The 12030-nt window shown below is 40.2% G+C and overlaps 1 protein-coding gene across 2 annotated transcripts in view; it reads right to left on the minus strand.

Moving 5' to 3' along the window:
- Positions 1 to 12030, minus strand: part of EIF2AK2 (eukaryotic translation initiation factor 2 alpha kinase 2) — a 300514-nt gene that overhangs the window by 253764 nt on the left and 34720 nt on the right. For both annotated transcript variants that reach the window (XM_085611364.1, XM_085611363.1), the window contains exon 3: positions 5142 to 5280. In XM_085611364.1, the coding sequence (XP_085467490.1) occupies positions 5142 to 5280 (139 nt within the window). The remainder of the gene's footprint in view (positions 1 to 5141; positions 5281 to 12030) is intronic.

Genomic DNA, 12030 nt, shown 5'->3' on the forward strand with positions numbered 1-12030 from the left:
CTTTTTTTTAGAGCAGCAGTAAACCAGGGCGCAGGCGGGTGGTGAAAGTTGTGTTTTTGCATGCGCTGCGGTATGCAGGCGTCGGCAGCATGTGCCAGCCAGGCTTTAACAGCATCAGCTGCATCAATGCTAGTAACTTCCGTGAAAGGTCTAGAATTTTCAAGACAGGAGTTAAGTTTCTTAAAGTCCAAATTATTCCAATTTCTGGATAGTTTAGATTCTGTAAAATTAGAGAGGATGTTAGGTGGACAGCTAATGGTAACAGAGAAAGTCACCATATAATGGTCAGACCATACAATAGGTAATGGAACCTCACATGTGATGGTGTCTAAATTAGAAAGAATGGGGTCCAGCAGGTTCCCTGCTTTATGAGTAGGACCAGAATTATGTAAAATAATATTTAGAGCAGCCAAATCCAGTAAAAGATTGCTGCTGGTGGAGCAAGAAGGATCATTCAGGTGCAGATTCAGATCACCAATAATTGAAAAGTTTGTCGAATGCTGAATTAGAGGTGCTACATACTCAGGAAAGGTGGCGGCCCAGGAACTCGCTGGGCCTGGGGGGCGATAAATGAGCATCCCAGAAAGAGTAAAATTGGGAGATAGCGAAAGTTTGAAAAGACCGGCTTCACTGTTAGGAAGTTCGAAATCTTCCCATTTGCAGGAATACAGTCTATTATAAATGATGGCTATTCCTCCACCATCCTTCATTAATCTATTTTTACCAACATAAGTGTAATTGTCAGAGAGAGCAGCAGCAATATCCGGGCCAGAGTAGTCTTTTAGCCATGTCTCAGTAAGGAATAAGGCTACGGGTTCCACCGAGACGAGTAGATCAAAGATCTCTCTCTTATGTTTGACTAATGATCTACAGTTTAAGCTAATCAGCGTCTGAGTCTGAGGCAGGTCTACAAATGTAGGTTTCAAGCGTGATGGCGGAAAATCAGATGAAGCTATATTGGTTAGGGAGGGGAAGGATGTAAGGGAGAAAAGGCAAACCGGGCAGGTTAAAGGAGCACAGTGAGGATTCATAGTAGTACAGTGAGAACACTGTAATGGCCTGAAGCTAAGGAGGGCCTCCCTAGAGTAAGTATGAAGTGAACCAGGGAGTGTAATACCAGGGGTCATAGCCCCTAGTCCCGGCCCGTCGCGGACGGGCGCAGACGGGCTTGCCTTAGGCGCGCCTTCGGCGCGCAAACGGTGCGCCCGCTGCGCTTGTCCGCTGCGCTTCCTAAAATTGCACATTTATATATGTGACAGAGGACGGCAAGGGGGTGTGTGGCCTAAAAAGGGGCGTGGCCAGCGGCCTCGCTGGTGATGGCGGCGGGGTGTTCCGTGAAAGCGCAAGGTCCCGTGTCAGCGCTAGAACAGCTGCACAGTGACCCCAAGCAAGTGAGGATCGATCAGGTAGGTTTAAAATCACACACTAATTTTAAAAGATTACAAGCGCAGCCTACTCCCGGCTTTCTGCCTCAGGAGAAATGGTATCTGAAAGCGCTCGTATTCGGCGCTAGTTAAGTATCATGGGCGGGGGGGGGCCGTGGCCTAAAAAGGGGCGTGGCCAGCGGCCTCGCTGGTGATGGCGGCGGGGTGTTCCGTGAAAGCGCAAGGTCCCGTGTCAGCGCTAGAACAGCTGCACAGTGACCCCAAGCAAGTGAGGATCGATCAGGTAGGTTTAAAATCACACACTAATTTTAAAAGATTACAAGCACAGCCTACTCCCGGCTTTCCGCCTCAGGAGAAATGGTATCTGAAAGCGCTCGTATACGGCGCTAGTTAAGTATCATGGGCGGGGGGGGGGGGGGGGTGTGTGGCCTAAAAAGGGGCGTGGCCAGCGGCCTCGCTGGTGATGGCGGCGGGGTGTTCCGTGAAAGCGCAAGGTCCCGTGTCAGCGCTAGAACAGCTGCACAGTGACCCCAAGCAAGTGAGGATCGATCAGGTAGGTTTAAAATCACACACTAATTTTAAAAGATTACAACTATTTACACAAGTGGACATCTTATCTTCATGGAAAGGTGCAATAATCGATCCAAACCATTCTTGACTGCAATGGCAGGATATTTGGAAAATATTTATTCGACTAATTATATTCATGGCTTATGTAATGCAACTTACTCTTGTTCAGTCAATTCAATAGGTTTTGAATAGGTTGTTCTACTAACAACAATAGCATTACGAGGTTCTGTAATTCTCGAGACTGACTCCATTTTATTGTGCCACCATTTTGTGTCGCCCTCACGTAGGCCTGTGAAGGTAGCCTGGCGAACAAAGTGGCCTGGCCTTCTTAGTCCATGTATACATTAACTAGGTTTCTTTCTGACTCTGGAATGAACTGTAAGAAACTGACCTCTTCACCTGAAACTGACCTCGCAAAGCCAATTTCCCTGATCGATCTTTGTCTGAGATTGCCAATCAAGATACTGTACATGTAATCATGCCATGCCTTGCAGTGCCATCTAGATCAGATTAACCTTTGTGAACTATGTAATTATAATGTTTTGCCCATATCCTGCTAAAACCCCAAAGGCTACTCACCTGCTGACCCTCCAGATTTTCCATTTGTTTAGGAATGTAATTGGTACAACTCCCTTACATGCCTGGGGCAGGATAAAGAGTATATAAGACGTGAAGTAAGACCATTCTATGGACTACCTCATTCAGTTGCTACGGCTTCTGTGTGACGTAGTCACACTCATTTGAGTTTAATGAAAATGTTCTTTTATATTTCAGCTTCTGTGCCAAATTCTTTATTATTGGTTTGAATGGACTAAGTATCAGTGAGACCCCTGAGAAGGAGATTTAGTTTCTTCAATTACCCTCAAATTGTTAGTTAACAAAGGAAAGGTTTACTCGGCATTTCTGTTCCATCGACTACAGTACAGTTTGATAAAGTCAATCAAGGCTGTCTGTGGGACAAACAACTAAAATGGGGAAACCAACAGTATGTTATTACATTTTCTAATCTCTCCAACGATGTCTACATTAAATGGCTTAAAGCAGGGTTGCACTTTGGTGCCCTTTCTCTTTTCCCTTCACATTTCAGATACACTATTTTGATTCGATTATGTAGCAAAGCAATACTCATCTAGTCTACATGGATGATTTAGTTATCTTTTCATTAACTCCAACTGACCTGCAAACCCAACTTTTCATTTTACATGAATATAATATTGTAAATAATCTAATGGTTACTCTAGGGAAAACAAAAGTGATGACCTTTGGTAAACTTTTCAAACAGGCGTCTTGGGCAATAGATGGAAAATAAATTGATCAAGTAAATAAATAGAATTACTTGGGATTAACCAGCAACATAAATATATCATGGATGACCATACTTCAGCTTAGAAATCGAAATTATGTATTATCACAAAATGTATAACGATATTCTCAAATATTTATGGAGGTCGCGTTATTAGACAATTATCGCAATCAATTTGAAGCTCATTCAATCCCACCTATATGCCTCTTTAGCTCTTAAAATGAAAAACAGTCAATGAGCTGGATAAGAGCTACATGAGAGAAATAAGATACTAACCACATTTACATTCTGCCACTCAAATTTGCAAACTACGCCTAGAACATTGATAACTTTAAAAAAAAACAATGCTAAACTTTTTATGTGATGTGGCAGAGCTAATGGAAATTTCTCAAAAAGATTATTTATCGAAGAACTAAGAGCGAATGTTGGAACGATCCAGGATCTGAAATCAGCAAGTACTGAGAAAGTTATTACTGAAAACAAATTACCTTCACTAGCTTTGTTGATGAATATGATCTGCATGGAGTGGAAGGAGGTCACAACTAAAACTTCGAAGTTAAACAATGGTATGAATAAGCTATCTATGCTGAAGAACTATAAACATTCAGAATGCGTAACTGATACTTATTTAACATCAAATCGGGATATCTACATTCCAATCTACAGGCTGCATGTAACATCAAGTATCTAATCATGTATCTAAAATTCAGACTAATGTATACTCCACTAGGGAAATCTGAAGGATCTTGAAATGTGAAATGTCTAACCTCGAAAAGACGTAGGCTTTGCGGCTATAAAAATGAAATAATTGACCACATAATTTGTAACTGATCCTAAGGAAAATGTATGTGCCGACATCATTCAATAAGGCAAACATCAGGTCAGTTAAGGTAGTAACTAAGTACTGCTTTTCCTCAAAGAATCATTATTTTATTGGGACGCTTATAACATTTTTAGATTTTGCCTACACCTTTCTACAAAAGGCTACTATTTTAGATGTTTCTGTGTGACTTATACCTTCATGTCTTAATCAGTCCATATAGATTCTTAATCTCTTTATATATAATATACCCACTTTAAATGATTTGATTTATTTTAATGTCTATTTTATAGTAATTTATATATTTTCTATACAATAAGCTGATTGCTACTACTATTGTTCTGTCTCTAAATAAAACTACATATAATAATTTATTGTTTATCTCATTTCATCTAGTTTTGTTTATTCATGTACTATTTAAGCGTCATTATCCAGGAACCAAATATTATTCTCTATGAATTTCGGATCCCTTTAGTTGTTCCTCATAGATGCACGATGAGTAAGTTTCCATATAAATAAATTTCTTATTACAGAGTCTATCCAACCAGCTCAGAGTCTCTACATTAAGCCTTGTGGTATTCAGGTGAATTGTTCACTATCACTCTAAGAAAATACATAGAATTGAATATAGCTTAATGACTGAGCAACAGAATAATTTTTACAAGGGCAAAATTAGTAGCATAACAGAATTCAAGTGAATTTTGAGGCATCAAGAGCCCTAAACATTTGCATTGAGAAACATCGGGTAAATGTACGTGATACGTTTGCTATGTGAGACTGACTTTGACATGAAAAGGTACAATCTGCTACTATATGAAACAATATAAGAATGAGCTTTGGAATTTATGCAAAAACAAAAGGCGTACAAACACAAAACTTCCACACACACAAAAAATAAAATTCCATACATTTTTGCCATAATTTCGTTAAAAAATAAATTGTAATATTCTTACTTTACAGCATTATTATTTTTATCATGGAAATCGTTAGATTATAAGCATTTTAGTATTGAGATGATCAAAAATTAAATATATCACTTTCAAAGGTTATCACATTAACTCACCAAGTTCTGAGGTGTGTTAGAACTGCGAGCCATCAATGATTCAAAAGTATTTTTGGCTGCAAGCTTTTTTGCCTCTTTTTTGTTTTTGCCATTGGCTTCAGGAAATTTTTCGCCATTTACTATGTACCAGCATGAAAATCTTAAAATAAAAAATAATTTAATTAAATAAAACACAGAAATCACAGTCCAAATGAGAACATTTTAGAGATGTGTAATGAAGTTAATTTTAAACTAGAATACATTTCATTTTTCTTCACAATTCAAATATAGAACAAGTATTTGCAATGCAATAGGTCTCGCATTACTAAAAGTTTGAGTTATTGGTGTTGCATAATTATTTGCAAAGCCAATAGCTCAAACTTTCAGGAATGCGAGACTTATTGCATTGCAAATGCTTTACCTTTGGTATAATCGCGGCACCCGCGCTTTACTTTTAATGTTATAAGTAAAGCGCGGGTGCCGCGATTATACCGAAAAGTAAAGAAATAGATGTTTTTTTCTATTCCTTTACTTTTGGAATAATCGCGGCACCCGCGCTTTACTTATAACATTAAAAGTCAAGCGCGGGTGCCACGATTATACCAAAAGTAAAGAAATAGAAAAAAAATCTATTTCTTTACCTTTGGTATAATCGCGGCACCCGCGCTTTACTTTTAATGTTATAAGTAAAGCGCAGGTGCCGCGATTATACCAAAAGTAAAGAAATAGATGTTTTTTTCTATTTCTTTACCTTTGGTATAATCGCGGCATCCGCGCTTTACTTATAACATCAAAAGTAAAGCCCAGGTGCCGCGCTTATACCAAAAGTAAAGAAAAAGAAGTGGCGCGCACATCACGCCTGTGTCTGGGCATGATCATAGCTCCTCCCACGGCCTATTGGTGTCTATTACGCGCTTGGTGCGCGTAATGGACACCAATAGGCCATGGGAGGAGCTATGCGCGCGCCTCGGGCCAATTGCGTGCAGTCTTTTAGAATAAGACGCACGCAAAGGCCAATGGGGGAGCTGAAAAGGAAACGCACACGCATGATTGTGTGCGATTCCAGGGTCCATTTCTGAACCCCGGACAAAAGGACTCTCGCCTGCGCGAGCACTGCTGCAACGCAGGTCGCGAGACCTAAAAACATAATTAGGAGCATTTGTACTGACTTAAAAGATTTTAATATCGAAAGCATAATCGGATTTAATTATATTTAAATGGAGAGTTTCGATTGGTTTACTATTGGGAGCAAAGGTAACTTTCATAAATAGTTTGCCAGTTGTGACTTAAACAATGGGAGCTACCTGTTTACACGGACATCTTTTTATCATCTGAAGTATTTTCAAGCGGGGAAATAAAGCAAAGCACTGTGGAACTGCTATGACACTTCAATCAGATGATATTGGCCACTCCCAGTAGATTGACGCGAAAGGAGCACTGTTCCCGCATCAGTCAAAACCAGCACCTCAATAAAAGGAAGTCTGCATTTTGGCACATTTACACTGAGCTAAAAGAATGATGTTGTATTAAAATTTCATTCATGCAGACTGGATATTGGAAGACATAAATAAGAGTTTATTTTAAACCTACATTCATTTTCTGGTGGAAGTATCCCTAGGGAGCCAGGCAGTGACATTGTAGGCCTCTGGGGAATGTTTAGATCAAAATCACAGACCCAACTCATTGAGGGCTATATGAATGGATACCTGAATAAGATATGTCTCTCGATATACCACAGGAAAACATACTAGACATACATTAAAGAGGCAGCAACATTTTCATTCAAAACAATTTCCAGCACCTCAAAGTATCAAGGAAGAGTCAAGGCAAAACATTGGCTGAAACATTCTCGACAGTGCCAGTTTTAGGATGGTCCTTAGGAATGAGAGAATTTCATTGCTGCTGTGGCTCATGAGAAGTGTTTAGAAGAGGATGAGGAAGAAAGTAGTTATTTATCTGTAACAATAGTTTTGACCGTAACACTCGTCTAGAATCATGTGCCATGCATTATTCTGCCCTCCAGCGATTGAGTTTAGAAATTTTCTTCTAATAAAATAAAGTTTTAAATTTTAGAGTTGACCATATGTGGAGCCACTATGCCCCTCTGATATTGGTTGTGAGCCAACAATGCTCAAGATCAGTATGTGAACATCATCTTTAGATAATTTTTATTAGTCCTGTGTGGTGTGCATATGAACCGTAACTGTTTTATATGGACATATACATATATTTGTTAATCACTACCCTCCTTCAGCAGGTGGGTGGTACATTTACGTTTATGGTTGAGGCTGTAAACATTAGGTAGTTGCAAGCAAATGGTTTAATGCTGTACGCCTTACTTGTGCCTCTTTTCTTTCAAGAACTTTTACACCATAATGTTTGGTGACTTTATGAACTGAAAACCACATAGTTTCAGTTCATGTGTCATTTATTGGCAAATTTCTAAATGCATGCTTTCTTTTTGAATGAGCTTTATGTCTCCTACTCAGAGGCTTACTCGCTAAAAAGTAACATACCTGAATTGTTTCTACAATCTGGCTGACAATAGTTACACTTGTATTGATTTACTCCTCCCCATTAGATGGGTTGGAGCCAAGACAAACTGTTTAGTCTTAATAATTTTGTCTCTTCAATATGATACACTACTTGTTCTAGTTAATGTTTGGTGAAAGGATGTGTAGGGCAGGACTATTCTCATTGGTACAGGACCGACACTAATTTAAATACAGCTGGTCTTGGTCTAGAGTGGCATAGTGGGTTAAAACCTATGGTCGAATTCCTGCACCAAGGGATCACCAATTGCGGAGATTAATTCAAGCATTCCTTCCATCACTTCGTTGTAAGTTCTACATTAATCAGACTAGTTATTTAATTAACTTTTTTCAAAACCCAACAACAGTAGCTGGAAGGGCATTTCATACTTTGAACATTAGTAGAACACAGTGAAGAGACAAAATTAAGGGAAACACAATTTTTCATGTACTGAATAATGTAAAAACATCTAGCATAAGAAATATGTAGCAATTAGCTAACAGTCTTTAAATATAATACCTGGAAGATTGCAATTCCTGTATAAAAGCCTGTCTTTAATTTCCTACATTACAGTCGCATTGTGACATTTCTAGTCAACAGTAATAACAAAATGACATAGCTGCTCAACTGTAATATATCATTATAGCTGCTGCGGAGGGCTATCCCAGGTATTAAAAGCCTTGAATCTGGAATTAGGGGCCCAAGTTGCAGGCAATGGCCTATAATGAAGGAGAGGGTTATTGACAACTGTCCGACACAGATGGTCATATGTCCCACATAGGGCCTGATTCCAATATCGTTCAGAAGGTCTCCGAAATGGATTCGGCTTTCCCGGATCCGATTCGTAGCCCTTGTTCCCGACCGAATCGTACACAGGTCCGAATGACTAAGTACAAAGTGAAGATCACGTACGCGTCTACCGAATTGTTTCCGAACCCGATCCTCTCTGTACGACTCGTTAATAGCCGAATTGTGCTGCGCAATGGAGCCGGATTCCAAACGAGCAAGTACGATGCACAATTCGAACAGCCGCATCGACTCGGTCTCAGTGAGACGAAACGGCTGTTGGAATAATCGTACTTCAGGGGGCTGTAGCAGGGCCCACTTCACCCGGGGCCCTCCAAATCGGTCATGGGGGGGGGGTGCCCATGGGTTCCCCCGATCCCAACATGCACAGTGTGGCGGGCACCATGGGGTGCCTGCCACAGGGTGTATGCTTTCCCCTCCCACCTCTGTTTGCAATGAGAGCATGTGTATGCGTTCAGTGTAAAGGCTCCCACAGAGTTCAATGTGAGTCCGAGCGAACCGAGTCAGTCAGCATACGGATGCATCATACTCGCTTGTTCAGACTCCAGCAGTCCGATTCATACGGAAAGCATTCCGGATCCAATTCGGTCGGGATGCTTTCCCTATGAGAGCGAAATCAACCCCTAAGTGTCGAATGTTCTAAATTAAAAAGTGAAAAACAGTGAAACAAACATAGGAAAGTTGGAGTAGAAGGCCTGTACTAGCCTTTATTGGCCCTCAACTATCTTCAATAGAGCTCTTAACATTATAGCGTTCTAATAAGGTATCATGGCTGAGTTGCGACATCATAGTGCCTTTTGTCAGCAGCCAAGGTAAAAGGCAAGTCACAGAACTCCTCGTCATTTGCAATATCCTTTTAAATATATGTAGGTGGATACCTTAACCCACTTATATTAACTATTAGAGTGTGAATATGAATTAAATAGAAAATTAAACAGAGCTACCAGTACAAAACAAAATAAACATGTATTGAGCACAAGTATTGGCCTTGTTCTGGTCAAGCGCATTAAAGTTAAATAGTAATCAAGGAAAACTGGATTGTATCAAGTGGCTTCTGAACCAACAGATGGGAAGATCAGGTGTACAAAGAACATTTACGAGAAAAATTATGTTTTTTTTAATATCAAGGTTATATCAAGAAACCTTAGCATACTGATGAACGATATTTAAAATAGATGCATCAGTTTCACTAATAAATAAAAGAAAATGGGGCACTAAACCAGTATCTGCAATCCCTATTAACTAACTTTATCTTCAAATGCAAACATTTACCTTCTCCGATTCCTCAATATTTTCTTTTCTCCCTTCAGAATGCATACAAAACAACAAGTACATTGCTTTGTATATTGTTGTATTCTTACATCTTGCACGTGGAATAAAGCTGTTATGAAGAGGGTTGAAATCTTGAGTGTAATGGGTCAGAAATTTTTTGGGGGATTGCCGGTTAGATTTTCAACTGATTACAGATGTTAAATACTACAGGCATAGATAGACTGCTGCTAGATGGAAGCAGAACATTGTTATATCCTGTGTCTCCTAGTTCCTTGCTGCTCAGCCTGTGTGAGTGTGATGTAAAAGAATGTGCATGAGTGCATGGTTTGGATGAGTGGTCAGTTGGAATGAGTGAGTCTGAGCAGCAGGATGCTGCTCCCAGTGGGGCCTGTACCATCTTACCTGTGATAGTTACAAGCAAGTGGCATCATATTTCTGAATCTGATCATTGAACACTGACAGCCTTCTCCCCAATTACACATTTTAAATAGGCAGTCCATGATAAGTACACCAACCACCCCATATTTTCTCATGTTTCCGAGGACAGCCTTGAGCTTAATAAATCGGTTGGTCTTGGTGCGCGCACCAATCAACACCCCTCGACCACACCACCAGGGAGGGGGCAAATTGCATATACATTCAAATGGATGAGATAATAATCTGTTATGTGTCAAATGTATACAATGTTTCTACTTATTTGAAATGCCAATAAAAACATATTTTAAAAAAAAACACCTTATTACAATACCAACACATCATATTAACATAACACAAACAGCACAACAACCATAAAAACATAATAACCACAACAAAACAAGGACATCGCAGCAATAATACACACCACAAAACAAGTATGTTGCTGCATTATTGCAGTGTTGGGGGCTCATCTGGGATTCCATAAGCATTTTTTAAATATATAAGAAATCAGGCCCTCTCTGTTTTGTGAGGAAGTGCCATGGCTGTGTAGAGAAGCATTGGCAATGTGTGTGTCTGTGTCTACTAAAACATAATAATGTTATTGTGAAAAAAAAAATGAAAAAAAGAGTGCTGTATGAAGATCATTAACCTGGACCAACGGCAAGCGTGTGGAAATTGCCAGTTCCCTTGGGGCCAGACATACCTCCCGCCAGAATTCGTCATCCAGCTCACCCACCTAGCCCTCTCGTTTTGAAGAAGAGATCTGGTGTGTTGATCATAAGGGGGCATTAGAGCACAGAAATCACAATGTTGCCCAGACCACCAGTCATTAGTTTTGCCTCAAGGAGGCTATATTCAGGGATCTGTGCATCCGCCGGGAGGTGAGTCAGGAGAACATGACACTGCCGGAGATAATGGAAGAATTGTGTGTGAGAAAGGCTGTATTGGTCCTGCAGTCTTGGACGGATATCAGGAGCTCACGTCGGCGAACATCACCCAGGTAGGTAATACTTATGTGGTCCCACTGAGAAAACACACAAGACCAGTCACCTGCAGGGCCGGCTTTAGTACTGGTGGTGCCCTGCGCGACAATGTCTGTTGGCGCCCCTCCAATGGCCACCTCTGCCACGGATTTCCTCACTAGCACCCATTAACAGTGACCCTTAAGTCTCCATAACCACTGTCTCTCAGATTCATTTAGTTTTATAGCACCACTCGTACCAGTGTAAGGTGTAAGAGCACTTTACATCACACACACACATTGCACAGAGACAATCATATGTGTGTAAATCAGTGTATAGGAAATGTTACATCAGACAGTACTACAAGGTGTAGTGTAGGAGAGACATGTCATCGATACTGGTAGGCAATATAGTTTGAGTCCTTATTCTGGAAAAGCGCAAATTCAGAATTTAAAACCTAACATCATTGTTAGAGGTTTCCTTTAATAATAAGAATTGTTTTCTACCCAAATGAACCCTTTTCACAAGATTAGGGTGATGAAAGACCGGGCAAAAAAATATATACCGCTAACATATACCTTGCAGTTTGCATGCAGCTCTTTGGTGACTGTTAATAGCCCAATGTTCTATATTAGGATTTAGACTTATAAACGACGAGTAACAAAAGGAGCTCTCTTACAGAAGCAGTAACCCATAGACCTATTTACATTACATTCAGTTCTTTACCTGCATGGTACACGTTCTTAGCAGCAGGCATTTTAACTCTCTGCACTACCTTAGGATTAGTCAAAACTTCCACTCAACAAACATCTCGTCTGTTTCCGGGAAGACTATTAATCACTGGAGTGATCTTGAAATTTTAATTGATGCCTGAAAATGCTTGAGGCCAGGAACGCGGCAGCAGGTGCTTCTAAAATGTT

Source organism: Triturus cristatus, chromosome 6 (assembly GCF_964204655.1).
Source record: "Triturus cristatus chromosome 6, aTriCri1.1, whole genome shotgun sequence".
NCBI lineage: Eukaryota > Metazoa > Chordata > Amphibia > Caudata > Salamandridae > Triturus > Triturus cristatus.